Raw genomic sequence first — 23789 nt, forward strand, 5'->3', positions numbered from 1 at the left:
TTAACATTATTACAGGGCACACTGCATTGGCCTTTGCTCTGGGACCTTGGCACAGTGCCAGCAGCTGCAAAGTGGGTTTTCTCACTGCAAGGAAACAGTAACTTGTTTTGTGTGAAGTTGGAACATTTCTGACCCATCAAAGGAGCAGATGAGATTAGCTAACAGACAAGCTCACAGCCCTGAGGTTTTATGACTTGGGGGAGGGAGAGGTACCTTTGGAACTCACGCTCCACTTGGTCCAAAGGCTTTACTGAGCCTCCAGCCACAGCCCAGGGCCTATCCTTTCCCAGGATTCAGCTCCACAAGGGGGGTTTGCCTTTTGTTTTTAACTCTGTGCACGCAGCAGGCTTGTGATATTGGACACATTTTATAACATAACCAGGTGGGCAGTTCAGTTCCACGGCAGCTCTCCCTGCAGCCATTCCATAGCACAATGGCCTCTTCTTTCTTTACGTACAAGGAGAAATATTTTGTACCTCATGGCTATTTTTCCAATGAACATGAGCTTTCCTGAGTCTGCACAAGCCACAGTCAAGCACCAAAGGAAGCAGGCTTGACTTACAGGACCCAGCAGCACAGAGCTTTCAGCTACAGCCAGGAGGCAGGTGTTTGTTCCCTCTCCTTAGTGCCATTACTGTCGATACAATTGGCTCCTTTAATAGAAGAGGCTGGTCCATGCTTATAGCTGTAAAACGGGCAAGTAAAAGCAACTGCTAGGGACCTACCCAGCACTCACCCAGCAAGGGCTGATGCAGTCCGTGGACAGGAGCTGTTTTCTAATGTTCCAAGGGCTAATGCTGCTCCCTTGGGCAATAATGTCACACCATGGCAGACTGTCATGTCTGAGATTCAGCTTCCGCTTTTAATTTCTTCATTTTATTCTTTTAACCTTCATTCTACCCTCCTCTGCAAACCTAAATGTTCCTCTACCTGCTCAGTGAGAGCCCGCTGCAAAGAGCAAATTAATGGCACCGCCATGCTAGAGCTTCACTTCTCAGTCTTTCCCCAAAAGCAAACAGCTCCAGCTCCCTCACTGCTTTGGAGACCCTGCCCCGCACAGCCGTCATTTGTCAATATCCTGCCAGTACTGGGCTGTCACAGTGATGTTTTCTGGGGTATAATCTCTCTTTGTTACATTAGACCCCCTGCATTTTCAGCCTAAAATGACACTGCAACCCTAACCCCCTGCAAGTTCCTATCCAGTTGGGGTTTGACTAAACAGGAGTCTTGGACACCTAACAGACAATCATGGAACCAAATTACCACCTGTGTTTCTCATTCCCATAGCAGAGACAACAGGCACAGCTCTGAACCCGCCACAGCTGCAAAGATAGTCAAGCTAACAGCCATAGAATGATGAGAAACAAGAGTTGATGCTGCTACAGACAGGCAAATATAGCTGCACACCTGACCTGGTGATCAGAGAAGCCCTCCTACATGACAAGTGAGGGAGCCAGCTGAGGAGGTCACTCCAGGCTATATGCCCCTCCCCAAGAGCTATCTAAGCCCTCAGACAAAAACAGGCTTGCAGAGTTAATGACTTTATTCCCTTGAAAAAAAAAGGCCATGAGAGGGACCTGGTGCAGAGAATGCAGTCAGAAAAATCTTGCCTCAACTTCCATCATCACGCTGGTGGCAAATGCCCTGGTGCAGCACGAGATTCCTCTCTGTGGGGACTACTCTTCTCATGGTGCTTCCACCTAGTTTCTTGCATCAAGTCAGGGACACACATTCAAAACCCAGCACCAGCACGTACACACTCCAGCTCCCCTTTCCCACCCCGATACACCCCACCATTAGATCACTTCCCTGGTTTATGTCTTTAAAACTCATTGCGTTAAATACTTTAATTACAAAGTTGTGTAGAGGGTGAGAATAATAGACCTGGCAGGGACTCCAAGTGCCCCTCGCTCACCACTACATGTGCACGCTATGTACTAAGGATATGCCCCCACACACCAGCAGCCTGGGGCTAGGATGCAGAGGCCCTTTGCCCAGCTGTCTCACAGCAGGGGGCAGGCTAAGCCATTGCAGACAGGAAGCTGATAGTTTCACCCATCAACACTGGGCTGTAATTCAAAGGCAGCTGCAGGGGGTGGGGGGGTGTTTCTTATCCTAACTGCTGGCAGGTAGTGGCCTAAGCCCAGGGGTGGCCCCCTAAGGCCCAGCAGGGAATGGAGCTGACCCTGCCCTGCCAGACATTCACACCATGTAGACCAGGCCAGAGAAAATTAACCAAACCTCAACACAAAAGAGGGTGGGAGTGGCTATTTTTGCCTTCCTGTCTGGAAAGGGAAGGAATGAATTCTAATGGATGCACCTCAGCTGCTAGTTTGAGGCACAGGAGATAGCAGGGGAGACAGACAGCCCTTGCAGTGTCCATGCCTCTGCGATCACCAGAACAGGGGGAAGTGCAGGAGTGCCATCAAACACTGCTACAAAGTCACCCCAGGGATCCCAGGCTGGCTTTGCGGGGTGGATGAGAATGGGGTGTTTTCAAATGGTAGACACACACAAGAGCCTTTCCCTCCCTCCCAGTGCTGGAAGTAGACTTGAACTGGCACAGGAGCCGCTGGGGAAGGGCACCCTAGCGCAGTAGCAGGCAGCTTTTGCTGGAGGTGAGGCGCGTGCAAGTGCCTTGGGAAGGAGGGGAAGGCGAAAAGAGGCTACATAGGTGGTTCTGGAGAGCCCATGCCATTTGGTAGTTTGCCCAGTGGATAACAGCCCAAGGGAGAAACACTCTCGAGAGAGAGAGAGAGAGCAGGGGAAGGAGGTAGGAGCTAACCCCAGAGTTCCCTCCAAGACCTCTCCTGACACAGGGGAGGGGAGGAGACTGGAATGAACTCCCGCTGGTTCCTGAATGCCCTATATTGCCCCTGCTGGTGCTGCGTCCCTGCCCTGGTTGGGTTGTATGGTGTTGAGGCTGTGCTCTAGAGGTCCAGCAGCATCACACGGGGATCCTCCACCACGGCCTTGATCTTGCGCAGGAAAGTCACTGCCTCTCTGCCATCAATCAGCCGGTGATCGTACGTCAGCGCCACATACATCATGGGCCGCACCTCGACCTGAGGAGGAGAAGAAATTGAGCATGTGAGCTCAGCCCTGCCTCTCCTGTACTGGCTTCCATCCCACTTGAGAAAGACCCAGCTGTTCCTGCCCTGTGTGATAGGGAGAGGGTGTAGCATGATCACCTGCTCAGCAAGGTATATGCTTCTCCAGGAGAGAAGAGACAACAGCAGGCTGACAGGGCTCAGCTCCGCCCTTCCTTCTGTCATGCACTAACTAAGCACAAGCTCTGGGTGGGGTTGTGCCAGGTACCAGGGCATGCCGTTCAGGAGGAGAGCTGATGTCTAGCATGCAGACTGAAGGCACCCTCTCTCAACAGCATTAAGAGGATCCAGGAAATCCCTTTGCCAGCCACTGCATTCTTTATTGCTACCCCAGCGTGGAGGGGTGAGGGCCTGTCTGGTCCCCAACACCACAGACTGGCACCATCACCAACATTAGAACCCTTTACAGGTCCCACTGTGTCCTTCCAAGTAAGTAACTTTGCAACAGGAAAGCCTTCTAGGAGGGCTTCCTCCACCCCATCTGGTGCAGCTACGACCAGGGTCCCCTCTGCTGCTGAACCCCTCATCTCTGCCCATTTAATTACACTGAATATAGCCCTTTGGAGCCTTCCATGCAGCTGCACCTACTTTGCCTCCAATGGCAACAGGCCTGTCAAAGATGCCATGCATGCCCAGTATGGCAGACTGGGGAGGGTTGATGATGGGTGTCCCAAAGAGGGACCCAAAGACCCCTCCATTGCTGATTGTGAAGGTGCCCCCATCCATGTCCTCAATGGCCAGCTCATTCTTTCGGGCCTGAAACAAGAAGAACAGGATTTTAGAAAGCAGCTCAGACTGAAGGCACCCAGAACACCAAACAGGAGCAAAGAGACAGAGATTGGAGGTACTTGCTCCTCACTCACTACATTCGTAGGGTGTGGCTGTGACCTTATGAGTTTAATATATCTCATTGAAAGGCAACAGGACCAGAAGAGTTAGTAAAGATTGGTTAGGAAGATATGTAAATGAAGAGAGCTTTGAAATGCAGCCTGCAGTGTTAGAGATAGAAGGGTAGATGTTTGCTCAGGTCTTGTGATGTAAGCAAACAAGTCTTGTCTATTACTATAGCTTTGATTCAAAGATCAAAAAAAGGAATATTAATATTTAGGAAGATACTTGAGTGAAATAGTATTATTGTTTATATGTTTCTTTGAAGGTTGTGATAACCTGTATCTGAACTGTTTAATGGATAAATTACCCTGTACTAATTGCCAGGATGTTTGGGAGAAGGAGAGTTAAGTCCTTCTTAGGCCAAAAGGTGCTGGAAATGTATAAGAACCCTGGGACACGATCCTTCTTCATCTCAGATCTGCTTTGGGTTTCAAGAGGGGGAAACCTTAAGCCATAAGGATTGAGATCCCCAGTGGAGTCACCCTGAATATGGACATTGGACTATAACCTATGGACTATTTCTAAAAGGACATTTGGCAACTACAAGCTCATCTCTGCTATGTATCTGAGCCTCAAGAACTGAATTCAAGTCTGTATGTACATTGATTTTTTAACCAACACTCACTCTCTTTTCTTTTTTTTAATAAATTTTAGTTTAGTTAACAAGAATTGACTATAGTGTGTATTTTGGGTATGATCTACGTTATAATTGGACCTGGGTGTGTGGCCAATCCTTTGGGGTTGGAAGAACCTTTCTTTTATATGATGAGATAAGATTTTCAGTAATCATCATCATATTTGATGTGTGTGTCTGGACAGAGGCCTGAGGCTGGGTACTTTAAGGGAACTGCGTTGTTTGGACTTCTGAGTAACCAGTGAGGTACTATAGAAGCTGTTCTGTGCTGGCTTGGTAAATCTAAGTATTGGAATATCCACCAGCTTTTGGGGTTTGTCTGCCCCGTTCTGTTTGCAGTTCACCCTAATTGAGTGACCTCAGCTGGTTCCCATGGGCAGCACCGTCACAGTGGCCTCTACTGAAAACTCCTCACAAGCAACAGGTGATGGAAAGAACTTCACTTGCCAATTCAGATTTGCTAGTGTAGATGTTTAGATGGGGTTACTTTAAAAATATGGGCTCTGTCCCTTTAATGTTAGGGTTTAGCGAGATGCTGACACCACCTCAGCCAAGATAGACAGTCATACGGGTTGAGAGGCAATGACAAGTTCATAAGTCAGTGGTAGCATGCTAGTGTACAGAGGAGGCACTGAGCTGTACTGGAACTTTCGATATGGTCCCATGGTTTGAACAGCTCCATGTCTCAGCTACATCAGCTGAATCAGAGCCTTGGCGCGACTGACAGACCACAAGGGACTGACAGTCACTAAAGTTAGGAGCAGGTTATTGTCGTCTTCCTCTAGTAGGAGCAATTACAAGGTTTATCCCTTACTTTCACTGAGTTCCACCATTTGATGTGTGACAGAATTACCTGCCTCCGAAGAGGTAAACAAGCCTTGGTCTTAAGGAGAAGTAATGGGAGCAGGGGGGCAGCAGGAGCCCAAGCCTGCTTAGGAGTCTCAGTTAAAAGGGAAAGCCTCAGAGGGATCTGTCCCACGAGAAGAGGTCACAGGTAGGGCTGGCAGCTAGTACAATGCACAGAAGATGCCTAAAGACAAGCAGCAAGTTAGAGGGACCAAAGGTGAACCCTCACACAGAGTGAACCCACTTGTGCACTGCCAGCAGTCTCTGCTAGAAATCAATGCTGCTTCTACCACGGATTGAGCTGGCTGCTCGTTCCTTCCCTTCTGCGCCCCTCTCAGAAAGCCATGGCCAGCACCCCCCCGACAGTCCCATCTCCTGTTACCTTCTCCCCTAGCTCGCTGATGGTTCGCTCAATGTCAGCAAAGTTCATAGTTTCTACATTCCTGATGACAGGGACCACGAGACCCTGTGAGGGAGCAAAGAGCCCAGTCAGAGTCAAATGTAGCAGCAAACAGGTGCATGGGGAATCTGGTCTCAGGCAAAGGAAGTTACCACTGGAGTACACTCAACCACCTGCCCTTCTGAACAGGAGAGATGGGAGCATGAAGAGCAGAGCACATCATTTACTCTCCCTCCCCTCACAAATCCAGAACTTCAACGTCAGGTAACATTCTGCCTCCCAAACTAGAAACAGCAGATCCACCATCCGACCTGGGGAGCGACTCCTCTCCTCCCTCCTTGGATGCATGCAGCACCCCTGCTCAGGGCCAACGAGGTCTGAAGTGGCAGTGTCCACCTGGGTGTTGTCCAGGGTTTACAGAGACAGCGGTTCAGTACAGCAGGGCAGGCAGCTATCTGCACTGCTCTGTGGGCTGAAGGTTGGTCTCTAAACATGAAGCCAGGACACACCACTTCCCCCACTCCCTGGTGTGCCCATATCAGTGAGGCCAAGACAGGGGGGTCTCACCAACTTGGACTTTCCCAATAACCCATAAGAGCTGTGGTGGCCATGTCCCTTGCCAGCTGGGCCAGTGGCTAGCAGCTCTCTCGCTGCAGGACCAGACAGTGTTGGGCATCGGAGTTTCACGAGTAGCTTTTGCCACCCTAGAGTGCCATGGCTCAGTTTGCTCAGCTAACTTTATCACCCCTGCAGAACCTGGGCTGCAGTCTGGGCCAGGTAAAGAGCCTGCAGGGCATACCCTGGGAGTTGCCACTGCAACACTGATATCCACATAGTCCCTGTACACCATCTCTTTGGTTGTGTCATCAATCACTAGGAGAGAGAGGAAAACAGACAGTTACACAGAGAAAGCCCAAGAGCCAGGGCTCTGCAGTCATGAAGGGCCAGAAGTAGTCACTGACCAACAACAACTAGCTCATCTCTAACTTCTATGCTTTTAAATGTCGTGCCAGGGGAGGGTTAAGCCCCACTGCCTCTTCGGGGAAGCATCAGCACAGAGGTAAAGATGGCTGGAGAGACGGGGAGCTGGCTAGGATCAGCTCACTCCCCTGGGACATCCATACCTCCCCCATGTGTTCCTCTCCCTTCATAGGTACAACTGATCTCCCAGGAGACACCTCTTAAGGGCCTGCCCGCCCCAGACAATAGCCATTCCAGTGAAATATAGTAGGATATGTCCTCTACTAATGAGCAGCCCTGGGTTGGGATGCACCTTAATATACACGGCACCCACCCTGTCAGAGTCTTGAAAGCTCCTGCTGGGGTCACTGTGAAGGGCCCTTCCCAGCATGCTGGCTCCTACCTGCATAAGTGAAGTCAGGTAGGCTAGTTACAGCCCACAGGAGTCACAGCCTCTCCCTCTTCCCCACCTCTCACATGTGGGGATGTGGCTCTCTGGAGCCTTTAGCTCCCTGTAGGCTTAGCCACATGCTTCAGGAAGCCCCTTGTCTCCACACAGGCTGGCACACTCACCCGCATTCACGATGGGCTGCTCCTGCAAGGCAAAGGCTGCAGCTTTCACAAAGGCTGACATAAAGCCCAGTTTCAGGTTGTGCTTCTTCTGGAAGGAGTCTCTGTGCCGGGCTCTCATCTCCTGGATGTTACTGCAAAAACCAACAGACAACCATTACCACCAGGAATGAGGGGTGAAGGGGAAAAGAGATTACTCACTTCTTCCATAATTGACAGATCTCCTGTGTCAACAAACCTGCAACAACAAATGTTCTATCCCAAAGCTGCTGAAAAATTCTGCCCCAAGTAACAGACTGGGCAACTTTTAGCTTGTTTCAAGATTGCTGTCAGGGAAACTGCTTTAGGAATCCCTCCAGAGCCACAAATCCAACAAAACCAGATGAAGCAGCGTAGCTCTGCTCCAGTTCCAAGGATGCACTGCCTGGCAGGAATGTGCTGTGCCCCAGATCTGTCAGAGCTCCAGGGCTGGTGTTACAGAGGCCGAATCTCCGGCGTCACAACCACTATCCAGTGTCTGGTGCTTTGGGCACTGGGTACAGGTGAACTATGTGCTCATTCTCCAGGGGCTGCCCTGCAATCACTGTGGGGATGGGAGACCAGGCAGCAAGGAGTGCCAAGGGTGAAGGGACAGAGAAGACTCAGCAGTGAAGCAGGACAAAAGGAGCTTCAGTGCTGGTTTCTGGGGCCCTAGCCACATGTTGCTGCTCCAAGACCTGGCCCTCTTGCTTGGTGCCAACAGGCTGGATGCACGTGATATTTTGATCCCCACAGCGAGAGGCCTTCCCAAAATGCCACAGAGATGGCCTGAGCACCAAGCACAGTGTCTGCTCTGCCCATCCTGGAAATAGCTAGTCCCCTAACTCCCATTGACTGGAATAGAGACCAGTTACACAAACTGCACTGAGCAGCATAGCCTCAGCTCTGCCCATGCTGGGCTAAGACCAGCTACTTTGGAATTGTACCTCCTGCCCTGCCCCCTCCACAGACCATGCGTCTTTGAAGAGGCAGTTTTAGCAGGAGGTGGGGGTGGGGGCTCAATGGGATTAGAATGTTTGTTTTCCTGCACCTAACCTTGTTTAGGGCTAGGATTACTGCCCAAAGTCATTAGCGCCTCCCAAGACACAAGGGCTGCAGAAGCGGGGAGGAGGTTTGCTGAGAAACCGGCTCATTATGGCTTCCTCCTTTCAGACGCTGGGACCCAGTGGGGAGCAGGAGGCCTCAGTGTAGGCCCTTGCGAGTCGGCAGCAGGGCATACAGCTAGAAGGGCAATCAATCCAAACCAGATTACTGGCTGCAACAAGAGCCTGAGGCTAGCGTAAAGCGACACCTCGATTAGCCTCCGAGAGCAGATAAAGCTGCAGCACTTCCCCTCCAATCAAGACTATTTTGCCAACCTTATCGTTCTAAGCCCCAAATATTTACATGTTTTGTCTTAAGAAGCAGAGTAGGATTTCACAGGGCAATTCAATTTGGGCACAATTTCCCTTAATGCACTGAAATCTAAGATGCCCACCCTCCAAACCCATTAGTGTGGTCGACCCACAAGCACTCGGCATGAGTCAAGAGAACCCCACCGACCGAAAGAGATAGGAAAGGGACGCTGACCATCTTGGAAAGCTGCTCTACATGACTGCCAAGTCTGCTCACTGTGCAGGGCACAGCTGGGGGGATGCACACATCTGTAAGGTGAGCTACTTGGACCTTACCTGTCCTGAAGCAACTCACATTCCAGTCTCCCCAGCAGTCACCTTAAGGGTTAAGAGGAAGCAGGAGACTGTCTTCATATCGCCGGTAGCCAGAACACAGGCTGCTCCAGTTTTTCCAGCTCAGCACTACCCAGTCCTCAACCAAGAGCTTCACAGAAGAGGAGACAAGTTGCTCCTGTTACTTCTGAGAAGCAGAGATCGCATGGAGTCCCAAGGACCTTGAGTGAACTACATACCTCATCCTGGGACATCAGGATGGTCTGGAGGAAGCTGCCCAGAGGAGTGCAATGAGAAACCTGACCACAGGAACCCCAAAGTAACATTGCCCCAGCCTGCCCAAAAAGCGTGACCCTTGCTGCTGGTTTGGGTGCAATGAGGGAGAGGCCCCACCTTGCTAGGGCAGAGGGGAGAGCATGGTCCTCACCTCATATCAATCTCATTGAAGGTGGTCAGCATAGCACATGTATTTTGAGCCTCTTTCAGGCGCTGAGCAATGCGCTGACGCATCCTGTTCATTTTCACCTGAAATTGAAGAGACAGTGAGCAAGAGCAGCCATGGGGTTAATAGAAAGGGGAGATGGGCAGAGGAAAACCACAGGGCCTCAGTCTTCCCTCCTGATGATTAGCAGCCTGTGCCTTGGGCTGAGCTGTTTACTTGATCACTCTGAGCAGGGTGAGGTGGACCCATTACCTGCAGCGCAGTGGGCCCAGAGAGCTGCCACAAGCTCACTAAAGAGGCTTCCCAGCTCAGGAAATGGTTTGATTGAAAAACAGAACTGAATCATGACAAAGGCAGAATGTGGCCCAGATCTGCACCCCCCTGAAGCTCTGCTGAAGGGAAAGTTCTTGGGGCAGAGCTGGTGGGTGGGCTAGCGTGAGAAGAGCAGCCTGCAGAGAAAGCCACAGACCAGTGTTCCTGAGACGTTATTGTGTGAGCAGCTCGGCCACATTCCCTTGAGGTTTCACACCTTCGGCCCTGGCAGCAGCAGCATTGCCTGAGCTCTGCTGAGGACACTTGGGCAGCACAAAACCAGCCATTACCTAGTAGCGACACATCATAGCTTGAGACTCATTCCCTTTTCCTGTCTAGAAGCCCTTGCCCCCAAGGTAGTTGAGAGAAGGCCCTTCCTTAACCTCATCCTCAAAACTGCCTAGCCCCTACGGAGCACCTGGGCCAGAGCATTTACCCAGCCACTACAGCCCCTAATTGATGTGCGTGTGAACACTCTCCTCCCAATGCATCTGGGCACGATCATACCCAGACAGTTTAGACAGGCTCCTCAAGGTTTACTCCAGAGAAAGGTCCTCGCCTCTGTTACCCAGCAATGAAGGCACTTTGAGAAGCCCTGGTCCCCTGAACCTTACCCTATGTTCTGATCTGGCACCTTTGCTGGCCCCTGGCTCCACAGCAGGAGCTGCCACTGGAGCTGCAGTCGGCTTCACCGCAGACACTGAGAGCAGAGAATACATATGTCAATATGGGATCTTAAAACAGGGTTAGCCAGACCCCTGCCAATAACAGCTTGATTATAGGCCCTTCCAAGCCCCGTCTTCAATCAACAGGATATGTAAGGAGTGAACCATGGCTTGTGATTATGGGGAGAGCAGGCTCCAGGCTGACTGGAGATCTCAAGCCTGGTGTATACAGGGCAGCAAAGCAGAGAAGCTTCCATCTCAAACTTCAAGATTGCTTTGCTGCCCTTAACTTTATTTCCTCTCCCACTGAAAGGCAAGGTTTGCAAAAAGAGGACTGAACAAGGCTGCAGCCTCACCAGGTTTGGTATCGATGGGCTGTGTTGACACAGGGGGCACTGGAGGCATCGTAGTGGGGATTGGCTCTGCAGGGGGAGCAACGGCAGCAGCCACAGGCTCAGGTGCAGGGGCTGCTGCAGGAGGGGCCACTGTTGGTTTGGCCTTGGCGGGAGCAGCTGAAAGACAAATGAATAATAATTGTAAGTGCAGTGACAGTCTGGAATGTGAGACAGCCACATCCAGGCTCTCACTTGCCCTCACTGGCCTGCGTCTGGCCAGTTATCAACATTCACCTTTCCGGATTCTCGGAGTGCATTTCAGTGTTATAAAAACCTAGAAGACGCTCCTTTCAGCTCACGAACAACTAAGTGGATCCTAGGCTGAAGCTGAGGCCTCAAATATTTATGGTACAGTAATGCTCAGAGGTTCCTTGTACCACAGGGCAGAGAGTTCCACAAGCTAATTATGTTTCCATCCTATTTAAATTTGCCTCTTTTAACCTAACTGAGTGTTCTTAGTTTTGTATTAAAAGACAGGGGAGACAGTAACTACTTATGCGTCTGCAGGAGACTGATCCTTACCGTATAAATATATTCTCTCTCCATTTATTCTCCTTTCCACCTAGAGTCTACTAATCTCCAGCCTATGCACGTACAACACAGGACCTTCTCCATTTCCACTCTCTCCCACTGGAGAACCCAGGAGGGGACATCACTTCAGAGAATGACCATGATACTATCCTATCGCCTTCACAATGCAACTTGCATCTCAAAGTGTCACTGCACATTCTCACACTCTACCCCTGGACTAAATACATGTTCCTGACTTACCTCCACTTTTCCTGAGTTTGAACAGAGGGGTCCCTCCTTCCACTTTCCCCCCATCAGGTACTAGAAGGGCTTCAATCACGCCAGCTGCCGGGGATGGAACCTGCACTGATGTCTGCAAAAAGGAGAGGAGTGAAATCCCCCCAACCATTGAAAGTGAACAGATATCCAAGTAGGAGACCCTTGCCTCTAACAGGGGGCATGAAGGGAGATGTCCTGTGTCCCAGATTTCACACCAGGAGGGGAACCAGAGCTTTGTATTGCCCCTTTTGCACAGGCACCATCTCACCTTTAAAAAAAAAAAAAAAAACGCTGCGATTTTGAGCCTTTAAAAGAAGCCAGCAGCATAACAGCCTGATTCACCTGCCTCATTAGAGAGGGTACAGCAAGCTGCATGCCTGGCAATGACACAGGAAACACAGCTCCCATGGATTCAGGGGCAAGCAAGCACTTTAAAATAAAACAGTTTGACGAAAATTATTTTAAAAATTATTCTGGGTAATTTAAGAGCCAAAGTGACACACTTAAACTAGCCATTTTTCTAAGATCTGAACTTACCCTACACAGTCTCTGATTTCTCCTGTATTTAAATAGAAGCAGATTTCCTGAGTCCTGCTATGCAGACTGGAGTCCCTGATGGGATGTATCAGCCCCCCGCACGGAGAGAAGAGAAACTAGCAAGGATTTCACTAATTTAAGATACAGTCAGCATTTATACTAAAGAACTGAAGGTTTTAAACTGTGAAAGGAGCAGGGGCACAGGCAGGGCCTGCAGTCTTGTGGAACACAGACCTGGGAAAGGGATCAGAAGGGGACCAGTACAGAACACTCCTACCTTGTCTGTTTCAATCTCACACACCACTTCGTCCTCTGCCACTGTGTCTCCAACAGCTGAACAACATAAGAACCACTGTAAGCAGAAAGCTGTGCTCTGGCCTCCCCCTCCAACCCACAGCACAGTCTCCCAGTAATCCAGAATTTTCACACTAGACTTGCACAACCTCTCTTGTGTGAAGCTGAAGAGATCTACTGCACATTCAGGGTCTTCCTGATCCTAGTTCAGGTATCCCTCTCCAGTCTCATCCTTCTACACCATGGACAGAATGGCCCTTAGACAGGCAGGGATAGTGCCAAGAGGTCTTTGCCCCAATGGAAAGTGTAGTTATCACACTGCTGCCTCATCCTTCCCAGGCTGAAAGGCGTTAAGAAGCAGCACTTCAGCCAACCAGCTACAAACTGTGCCCAGGGCTGCCCCATGAAAGCACAGAAAAAATGCAACAGCAGTGAAAAGTCAATGGGGAGGGGGTAACTTCTTACCTTTCTCCCACCTGACATCTCCCTCTGTGACTGATTCTGCAAATGCCGGTGTGTTAATTGTAATCACGTCGTTCCCTGTGGGAGGGGGAGAGAGAGAGAGAGAGAGAGCCTGGCACACATATTCAGAGCTCAGTGCACACATTCAATCACCTCTCCATTTTGGCCACTGAGAATTGCCTGGAAAGGGGCAGCCCAGTAATTGTCAGATGAAGTGAGGAAGATGGGCAACACCACACTTTTTGACAGCAAATCACACAGAAAAGAGCTTCTCCCATGGACAGGAAGTCACACAGTACCGGAAACACCCAACACAAGAAAGCCACACACTACAATAGGGCCGAAAGCACAAACCCAACCCCCACCACTCACCAGTGGAGGCTAGAGTGAAGCAGGCATAGAACAAGAGTGGAAAGGTGGACTCAGTTGTGGCTCAGGGCCACGTGCACTCCAGTCAGAGGGGAGCAGACCAATTAGCCCCACTGGTTCCTGGGTCTTAGCTACTTACTGCACACTGCTGTGATTCTGAAGTAACGGACGGAGAAGACACTGGAGGTGTTTATCCTGGAAAAACAGAGAGAGAGATGAACACAGAATGAAAAAGCCTACGGTGTGGTCAGCCCAGGCCTCCCAAGGACAGCTGAGCGAGGTGCAGCGTTTACACTGGCTTGCTCCAATTGATCCGAAGGCCACTCAGCTGCCCTGATGATGCATACACAGTTGCTCCAAGGGACATTTACATATTGGTTTATGCTGTAGTAACCCTACTAGGCACCCAAAGGAAACTCAGCAGCCTGCTACCTCTGGGGAGCCAAGAAGTCCAGAGACAACAGGCATGTACAGAATTTGATTCCAAGCATGTACCCCAGTAATGGCTGTGTTAAAAAATCAGCAGATAGAAGTCTTGGGGCTTCAGATCCTGCCAAAGACTGACCCAAAGTCCAATCTCATACCCTTGGCTAGTGCAATAGTGATTTGTTTGTCTCTAATTTAGGAGCATCAGCACTACAAGAGGTGCTTCAAGACTGACACTATCACAGAAAGCCAGTCAGATACTTCTGACACCCCACTTCCAGGGGAGCCAAGCATCCCAAGTGCTCTAAAGAGATGCTGCAGAAGTATCATTCTCAGCAAGAGCTAATACACTTGGGAAGCAAGAGTGAACATGCTCTAGCACTACCAGAGATTCTTGTAAAGCAGGCCACACAAATTCAGCACACATGGCCCAGTGGGTAATGCTGTGGGCTCCCAGGGGAGGGAGGCATGCCGTGTCTGGGAGAAGTACCACGACCATCCCAGCAGTGCAGGCCTTGCCCTCGCGTCACTTGCTCCAGAACCATCCCACTTCTCCTCAAGGAGAATCTGTGTCGCTGTGCTTCCAGTAGGTCTCTGCTGGGAGGCCACCACTAAATATCACAGTGATAGGCACAGTATTAGTGAGAACATGAACAGGTGGATACATGAATCATCCTCTCCCCCTCACCATTGACCTCTTCATTCTTGTCCCTTCCATGTCCCAATATTCAGATCCAACCAGCACATATTTGGGTAACATTCTCAATTCCTGGCCCATAAAAGCCAGAGCGCACGAATTTCCTGAGACTAGCTCTGAGCCCCTACGATGTGCAGAGGGGTTGATGATAATTAGAGCAGACACACCACCAGATACCAGGGCTAGAGCAGCCCCTCCCCTTGACATGCTGCAGCAGGCCTTAGCTTTTCCATGGATACTTACACAAGCTTGCTGCTGTTGGTGTAAGCCAGCCCCTGGCTCCGAGATACACCTGCAAGGTAGAAACCACTTCAACTGAAAACCTCATTATCCTACAGGCAGCTACCCAGCCATACACCCACCACAAAGGGGAGGGTTTATAAGGTTAGAAACAACTCAAAGAGACCCTTCCAAGCATGCGCAGTGGAATCTATTCAGATGTTAACAGAGCCTAAAGAAGGCTCCATGCCACTGCTGCCCATCCTGATTGAATGTGGGGCTACAGCTGGGACAGGGTGCAGCTGGAGGCTGTACAGAGGCCCCTCTACATCAGCTGCCCCACTCAGAGCCTGTCAGAGAATAACAGCAGCTTTGTTTTCATTTAGATTTCTAACAAAAGAAAAAACACTCCTGCTCTGGGATCTAAGCTCCGCTGGATCATTTTTAAAGGGCAGGATATAAACCAGCAGATATCCTAGAGCCACAGAATTTAGGAAATGGCCAACTAGAGAGAGAAACCAAACCAAATACCCCCTGGCAAGGACCTTCCCTGAGCACTGCTAAAACTTCATACATGTTGGTATTAGAAACAGGGGGCTCCAAATAAGGATAGGACAAGAGCCCCTTGATCCCCAAGAGGCACCCACAGGAAAGCCTGTGGCCCTGTGAGAAGCACAGACAGGGAGAATCTCCCATAAAGAAAATTGCTTTCTGAAAAAGCACTGGAGAGGAAGGTTGTTCCCTCCTGAATAATTTCTCAGCATTTCTTCAGCCTTGTAGGCTCCACCATGTTCATATGCTCTCTGGTTTCAGGTTGGAGACTAAGCAACCTTTATCATATACTTCTAATCCTGACCTTTGCCTCTCCTGAGATACCAGGTAATTAAGATTCTGGCCTGATCTCAGATTAAGGAGGCTTGGCATAGCAATCTGAGAACATACTGATTTCCTCAGAGCTATGCAAGTGCAGAAGGAAGAGATCATTTCACTGGAAAATGATTCTGAGGAGGTAAGTTGCAACTCTGACATTCTGTTCCCTGCTAAAATACATATTCCCTTTAAAGATCAAAAGCTTAGGGTTTATGACTGCAGACAGTGAGCAGCTTTAACTGTTGGTCAAAGCAGAACTGGAAAAATGGAAGGGTGGACATGGACTGTGCAGTCCAGAGCAAGGACACTTTGGGATCCAGTTCAGGCCTTCAGGAAGAGCTCTGAGGGACTCATTCACATTAGATTCTGAAAAAAAACGTACTGTAAACTCTAAAATCAAGCACCATTATCTCCAATGAGCGTATTTAGGAGTTACACTCAATCTCTCTGTTGCCTTTGGGAATCTTCAACTTAGTTGAATGGACTGATTATCATTTATACACATAACTTGTTTTACTTTTGATTTAATTTTTTAACCAACTGTTTGGCTTTATGATGATTTTTGAGGATATATTTGACTCTGATAGCTCCAATATATTTCTGTCAGCAACTCTGGTTAGTTTCTCTTCCCTTTGTCTATGCAGTTATGAAATGAAATAAAATACAAGTTGTTAATCTCAAGTGTAAGACTCACCGGACAGAGAGCGTCTCCCCAGATTACAGTTCCCCTGTCAGAGAGAAGAGGGACACTATCAGACTTGCAAACAACAGGAAGAAGCAGCTCCCGAGGTTACTATGTTTTCCCCAGGATTCCGTGCTATAAACTGAACCAATAGGTGGGAGACAGACAGTTCACATGTCCCACTATGTGAGCATGTTACTGCATTGCAGCACACTCTAGTCTATGAGAATCTTTCAAATACTCTGACATCTTTTTCCACAGAAAAGTGCCTGGGAAGCAAGACATTAAACTCACATTCCTTGGCTTCCACCTGCATCTCCCGCTGTTGTGTCCTTGAAAAGGGATGCCCACAGGCAGTGAATAAGGAACAGGTTCCAGAAAGCCCCAGGCACCTCAGATTTGCCATTGCACATTAAGGCAACCTGTAGCAAAGTTAGAATTGCAGCTCCAAACTGTTGGCTCCCACAGCCTCAACAGCTCCAACTGGTGTCCTTTTTTTAAATTTTTAGTTAAGGGACCTTTGGGTGAAATCCTGGTCCCACTGAAGTCAAAGGCAAAACTCCCAATGATTTTCACTGGTGCCAGGATCTCCCACTTTGTAACCTTCCATTTAATCCCCAGGAACTCATCAAAAATGTTCCTAATTCAGGTCAACCTTATTTTAAAAACAAAAACAAATTTCAAGGTGCAAAATACAAGATCCCTGCCCTACTAAGTATTGTAACTCATATTCAGATAGCACCTTCCAACCTGGAGCACTACAAACTATACACAAGGATCACTTCAACCACCACTGAAATGTAGCCAATTCTGGGGTGTGACACGACAAAGCATCACTTCTCATTAGTCAAGGCAGGAAATGAAAGAATCCTATTTCAGTTAAATCTCAACTTCTGAGGGAGAGGAGAGTTTGCAGATGAAATCTGCCTTCAACCTCAGCAAGACACATGATATCAGCTATAACTGGGCACTGACTCTTGGGCGTTATGTCTCACATAGACGTATTTCTGAAAATTCTTACAGATCCGATAACACAAACTGCCAGGATTGATGAGATGTTACAGATGCATCAGAGTCCACAAGAATTTACACTTTGTAGAAGATGGAATATAAATGGAACATTTTATACAGCAAAAAACTGACAGAATGTAATACAAGGAAACTCAGTCTGAAGTTTTGGTGACTGGAGCTCTGCGGCTTTCACAGTTTAGTCACGAGTACTCCCTTATGGATTTACAGCCTCATGTTACACGGCTCCCTAAACATTTATATAAATATTTAATATGCTGAGCAAAGTGAGCTCCCTTCTGTCCACTGATGCCTCTCTTGGGGTACTTCGTGGCAGGGATAATCCTAGCATCCCCAACAGCATTTTTGTAGAGGAACAGGTTGTGTTGTCCCAGATTCTGTAGGAGCACCAGACTCTTATGTATGCCTGCAGAGACCCTGCGCTGCTAGGATCCAGCTCACAAGCATAGACTTTGGGAAGCTCATGCTACAATGGGTGGTTGTGGAAAACAAAATCCACAGATGGTACTTTCTATAGGAGCTGAGTCTGTGTGTGTTCTAAGAACTGCTGTTATGCCCATGGAAATTCTAAAATGCTTTAGTGTAGCTGGACCACCCTACCCTAAAGAACGGAAGTCTTCTGTAAGAGAAGAGGCAGAGGGCCTTATAGTGAAGGGGAGAACATAGGAACAGCCATTCTGGATCAGACCAATGGTCCATCTAGCCCAGTATCCTGTCTTCTGACAGTGACCAATGCCAGATGCTTCAGAGGGAATGAACAGACCAGGCAATCCTCAAGTGATCCATCCCATCATTCAGTCCCAGCTTCTGGAAGTCAGAGGCTAGGGACACCAGAACATGGGGCTGCATCCCTAACCATCTTGGCTAATAGCCACTGATGGACCTATCCGCCATGAACTTATCAAATTCTTTTTTCATCCCCATTATGGTTTTGGCCTTCACAACATCCTCTGGCAACAAGTGCTACAGGTTGACCATGCACTGTGTAAAGACACATGGGAAGACATTCTGATTCAAGATGTTGAGGGTCTGTATACACTGCACTGTGTTCCTTAGGGCTTTCTTGCTTCTACCCCTCAGGGGTGGTGTTCCAGAACACCCAGCCTATAGAGGGTGTTTGGCAGGGGAGTCATTAACAGGCAACATCCCATTTCCAGAATAAATCTGCTGGGACTGCATCTACTCTCAGGGACACTTGGCATTAATGTCCGACCGAACAACTAATGCTGGCACACCCTTTACAGGAAAGTAGGGGCCTGAACAGGAAGCAAGAGCTTTAGCTCTTGCAAGCTGACCTTAGCACACTGGATCTCTTAAGAGAGCCAGCCTTAACATGGAAGAGTGAACCACTAACAAAAATTTGACTAATACTTCCCCAGACCAAGCTACCAATTTATTTAATCTTTCCCTAACTCCACATAACGTCTCAGGACCGTTCAGCATGATGGAATCAATCTGACACCAGAGGCCCACCTCCTGCATCCTACCCTTTACAGAACTGCCATCCATCACAGCACATTTGAACCCCCACTCTATGGAATACATAAACCCCAAGATGGCTGTTGGCATGCTGTGCGTCTGCAAATTCCCTCTACAGTCTCCTTATTCCTACCCTGGAAAAAAGAGCCAGTTCAGATAAGAGCATTGAGAGAACAGAACCACGCCAGGCAAAGCCAGTTTCATGGCCCCAAGTGGAACTTGCATTAAACTGAATCTAAGGGCTTGACAGCTTTGGAAGTGGCATGACAGGGAGATCATAGAAGAGAGGGACCAGTGAAGCAGCAATCAGCCCTGTGGAAAAGGCTGCAGCCCACACATAAGAACTGGTGGAAAAGCTGCTTACAGCAGAGAAGGTTGCTGCACTAACAGGCAGGGCCAGCACAACCCATTGCTGCAAACAAGAGATGCATCCAGGTCTTCCACTTTACTCACTGGTTTCAATAGTCAGTAATTACACATAGCATTAGTTAGGTAGAGAAAAAGACAGATGCTAAGATGAGATGCAGACAGTAATGCTGAGCAGATGGAAGATATTGTTACTAAACTGGCAGCTTGACCTGTTCTCTAACTCCCTGCCCATGCAATTGCCAAACTCTTCACTAACTTATTTATGGCCCTTTTCTGGATGAATCCAAAGGTCTCATTCACCTTGAATTCTGCTGCCTTCAGTGCTGTAGACTACACCATCTTTCTTAAGACCCTCTCCTCTGTGGGCTTCTGGGGCCCTACCTGCTCAACCACTCCATAAGCGGTGGTTCTCCCCACTGTTGTGCCCAAGTGGCAGTGGTCAATGCCCTTCCCTTCTTCCTCTCTCTCACCACTTGTATGTTCCCATGATTCTTATGCTGGCAACTCATCTCTCTTTTCTCCAACCCCATAATGTTGCTTGTCTCTTCAAGATCTCTTTCTGCACATCCTTTCTTGCTCATGTCAAAACCCAAACCTCTCTTCCTTCCCCCTTCCTCTATTCCTGCTGACCACTCCCCTATCCTCCAGTCACTCAAGCCCACAGCTTCTGTCTTCCTCTTCTCCCATTAGACTTCCATCAAATCCTGGTGCATCTCCCTCCGCATTTTGAAAATCTGCTTCTTCCTCCTTACTCCCAATGTCAAAACTCTTTGTCTATGTCCCTATTCTCTCTTGCCTGGATGACCATCACCTCCCTGACTCTCTTCCCTCTCCACTACATTCAACACACTGAACATAAGAATGGCTATACTGGGTCAGACCAAAGGTCCATCCAGCCCAGTATCTTGTCTACCGACAGTGGCCAATGCCAGGTGCCTCAGAGGGAATGAACCTAACGTAATGATCAAGTGATCTCTCTCCTGCCATCCATCTCCACCCTCTGACAAACAGAGGCTAGGGACACCACTCCTTACCCATCCTGGCTAATAGCCATTAATGGACTTAACCTCCATGAATTGATCTAGTTCTCTTTTAAACCCTGTTATAGTACTAGCCTTCACAACCTCCTCAGGCAAGGATCAGAAAATTTCCATTAATCCTGAGCTGATGGTGTCAAATTTGCAGATGAACTCAGGATGGCCACCTTAAGATCTGCTATTGTGTGGCCAGGGAGGTTGAAGTGTTCTCCTACAGGTTTTTGTATATTGCCATTCCTAATATCTGATTTGTGTCAGGCAAGGAGTTCCACAAGTTCACTGTGCACTGTGTGAACTTTTATTTGTTTTAAACCTGCTGCCCATTAATTTAATTTGGTTGCCTGTAGTTCTTATATTATGGGAACAAGTAAATCACTTTTTCTTATTCACTTTCTCCACACCACTCATGATTTAATATACCTCTATCATATCCTCCCTTAGTCTCCTCTTTTCCAAACTGAAAAGTCCTAGCCTCTTTAATCTCTCCTCATATGGGACCCATTCCAAACCCCTAATCATTTTAGTTGTCCTTTTCTGAATGTTTCCTAATGCCAGTATATCTTTTTTGAGACGAAGAGACCACATCTATATGCAGTATTCAAGATGTGTGCGTACCATGGATTTATATAAGGGCAATAAGATATTCTCCGTCTTATTCTCTATCCCTTTTTTAACGATTCCTAACATCCTGTTTGCTTTTTTGACTGTCGCTGCACACTGTGTGAACGTCTTCAGAGAACTATCCACAATGACTCCAAGATCTCTTTCCTGATTAGTTGTAGCTAAATTAGCCCCCATCATACTGTATGTATAGTTGGGGTTATTTTTCCCCACATTTACTTTCTTTACATTTATCCACATTAAATTTCATTTGCCATTTTGTTGCCCAATCACTTAGTTTTGTGAGATCTTTTTGAAGTTCTTCACAGTCTGCTTTGGTTTTAACTATCTTGAGCAGTTTAGTATCGTCTGCAAGCTTTGCCACCTCACTGTTTACCCCCTTTCTCCAGATCATTTATAAATAAGTTGAATAGGACTGGTCCTAGGACTGACCCTTGGGGAACACCACTAGTTACCCCTCTCCATTCTGAAAATTTACCATTTATTCCTACCCTTTGTTCCTTGTATTTTAACCAGTTCTCAATCTATGAAAGGATCTTCCCTCTTATCCCATGACAAGTTAATTTACGTAAGAACTTTTGGTGAGGGACCTTGTCAAAGGCTTTCTGGAAATCTAAGTACACTATGTCCACTGGATCCCCCTTGTCCACATGTTTGTTGACCCCTTCAAAGAACTCTAACAGATTAGTAAAACAAGATTTCCCTTTACAGGGAATAATTACAAAATTATGTTCCTTGCCCAATGCTCTGATAACATCCCACCACAAACACATCCCCCATGTACTGACTTCCTGGCTACTTCTTGTCCTTGCTATCATCTCTCTGCCTTAGCTACTCATCCATTACTGTGGTATCCAACTGCCACTCCTTGTCTTCTGCCACACTTCCACTTATATTCTGCCAACTTCTCCTACCTTAACAAATCTTCCCACAACACTGCTTTTGGAGCAGAGATCAGTCCTTGTGTGCCTGTAAAGTTTTATGAACACCTAAGATGCTGTAGAAATTACTAGCATCTCTAGAGTAACAATACCAAGACAAGACACAGAAACCGGACAGAGAGCTGATACAAGGAGGAGAGGTACCTGTGTATCAAAGGAAATATGTATTAGGAGAGCAAGATATGAGTGGGGATAAAAAAAATCCTGGTATCAGACAGCTACAAAAATGTTTAGTTGCATGGGCTGTGCCTTTCTATTTATGTAATGGAGGATGACCTGACAGCGACACTGCCTGCCCCTGTGAACAAGGGGCTGCCCCTGTAACTCCATCTCAGGAGGGCTCCTCTAGCACTCACAGCTTGTAACGGCTACCTGCCCCCGATATGAGCCACGGCGATGGTGTCAGCCTGCCCTGCATTTGCCCTCTCAACTCACTGTCCGGTTGGGGTTGACGTGGCCCTGCTAGCCCAAACGGTGCAGCCTGTGGCCATGCTCCGGACCAGCCCCACCCTGATGGGTCTGCACTCAGATGCCCCTGGCCATTCAGGACGCCTGCTTTAGATTGGCGAGCCCTGGGGTTGGGGCTTCCCCCAGCTACCGCTCCCCACGCCAGGCCGGTCCACCGACAGACCCCACGAGGGATCTGTTCCCCCGCCAGCTGCTTGTCCGCAGTGACCCTGGCAGGAGCCCCAGCAGGGGAGGGGTTGTGGGTCATGTTCCCCTGAGGCTGGCGGGGCGCACGGCAGGAAGCTCGTGGGGGTCCCACGGGGAGCGGCCGATGGGGGCGGGGCGGGGTGCCGGCGGCGGAGCGGGCACAGGGGTTTCTCCAGGGGGCGGCCCAGCACGGGGGCGTGACACCGCGTCCGGGTGCCCTTGGCGCTGCCGCTGCTGCCGCCGCTCGCCCGCCCGCCCCTCCCTTCCCCCCTGGGCGCCCCCCCCGGCGGTACCTGCCGCAGGGCGCAGAGCGAGCGCCCGAGCGCCCCGCTCAGACCGCGGGACCGGGACAATAGCAGCATCGCGGCGACAGCGGCAACGGGCAGGAGGAGCCGGAGGGCGGACACCGGAACCAGGCCCGGCGAAGGCCGGAAGCGGGCCGGGGCGGACCAACCGCGGGTGCAGCTGAGGGGGGGGGGCACTAGCGGATCGTACCAACCACGGAGGGGGGAGAAACTGAATTACCCTAAGTGGGGAGCAGGACTGAACCAGAGGGGCTAAGCGGGTGGGAGCTGAAGGGGATGGCGGGCGCCGTGAACCACCCCGAGGGGACTTGCGGGGTGTGGGGGCTGAACCACCTCGAGGCGATGTGGGGACTGACCCACCCCGAGGAGACAGGAGGGGGTGTGGGGACTGAACCACCCTGAGGGGTCCCCTGAGGTGGTGCTGGACCGCCCTGTTTTTGGTTGCATGGCAGTGATGGGCAGAGCCGTGCTCAGGCCAGGATCCCTGGTGCTGGGTGCTGCACAGACAGGGTCCCTGCTCCAAAGAACACAGACGAAGTGGGCATTCACCCACGAAAGCTCATGCTCCAATACGTCTGTTAGTCTATAAGGTGCCACAGGACTCTTTGCTGCTTTTAAGGAAACGGACTGACACTTGCAGGGTGTGTGTGGGATACCGAATGGCTAATGTGCCCGACCCTCCCCAGTCATCCCTATCCAGCCAAGTTCTTACAAGGCTGGTGTCAGTAGTGGGATGGGAGGAGGGTTTGATAGAGGGGAGTGCAGGGGCCAGATGGATCAGCTCAGGGAGAGTGGCATGTATGTAATGAGCCAGTTGTTTGAGAAGCTGACAGATGAGCGGACAAGGCTGGCATAGTTCATGGAGCAGAGGGGCCTGGGGTCATAATCAGAGTCAATGGGGAGGTGTTCAAGTTCAGCAGTCTCTCCAAAAACAGACTCCAAAGAGAGACTGCTGAACTTGAATTAATATGCAAATTAGACACAATTAACTCAGGCCTAAACAGAGACTGGGAATGGTTGGGTCATTACACAAATTGAATCTATTTCCCTATGTTAAGTTCTCCTCACACCTTCTATG

The 23789-nt window shown here is 49.2% G+C and overlaps 1 protein-coding gene across 1 annotated transcript; it reads right to left on the reverse strand.

The window, feature by feature from the left end:
* Positions 1-843: 843 nt before the first annotated feature.
* On the reverse strand, positions 844-22768 carry DLST (dihydrolipoamide S-succinyltransferase). The gene is made up of 15 exons (XM_039534120.1): positions 22700-22768; positions 16289-16322; positions 14749-14797; positions 13522-13577; positions 13017-13091; positions 12535-12590; positions 11703-11814; positions 10893-11048; positions 10486-10571; positions 9545-9642; positions 7415-7545; positions 6681-6754; positions 5864-5947; positions 3699-3866; positions 844-3065 (listed from the first exon to the last, which is right to left on the reverse strand). The coding sequence occupies exons 1-15, from the start codon at positions 22766-22768 to the stop codon at positions 2931-2933; spliced, it is 1383 nt and encodes a 460-aa protein (XP_039390054.1). The 3' UTR covers positions 844-2930.
* Between the last annotated feature and the right edge of the window lie 1021 nt (positions 22769-23789).

This window comes from Mauremys reevesii, linkage group 4 (genome assembly GCF_016161935.1).
Source record: "Mauremys reevesii isolate NIE-2019 linkage group 4, ASM1616193v1, whole genome shotgun sequence".
NCBI classification, from domain to species: domain Eukaryota; kingdom Metazoa; phylum Chordata; order Testudines; family Geoemydidae; genus Mauremys; species Mauremys reevesii.

Coding starts and splice junctions, on each gene's coding strand:
- DLST (XM_039534120.1), bottom strand. CDS start 22,768: ATGCTGCTATTGTCCCGGTCCCGCGGTCTGAGCGGGGCGCTCGGGCGC. Junction 10,572..10,892: donor GCCCATCGATACCAAACCTG/GTGAGGCTGCAG, acceptor CTCTGCTCTCAG/TGTCTGCGGTGAAGCCGACT. Junction 7,546..9,544: donor TTCAATGAGATTGATATGAG/GTGAGGACCATG, acceptor TGGTTTTTGCAG/TAACATCCAGGAGATGAGAG.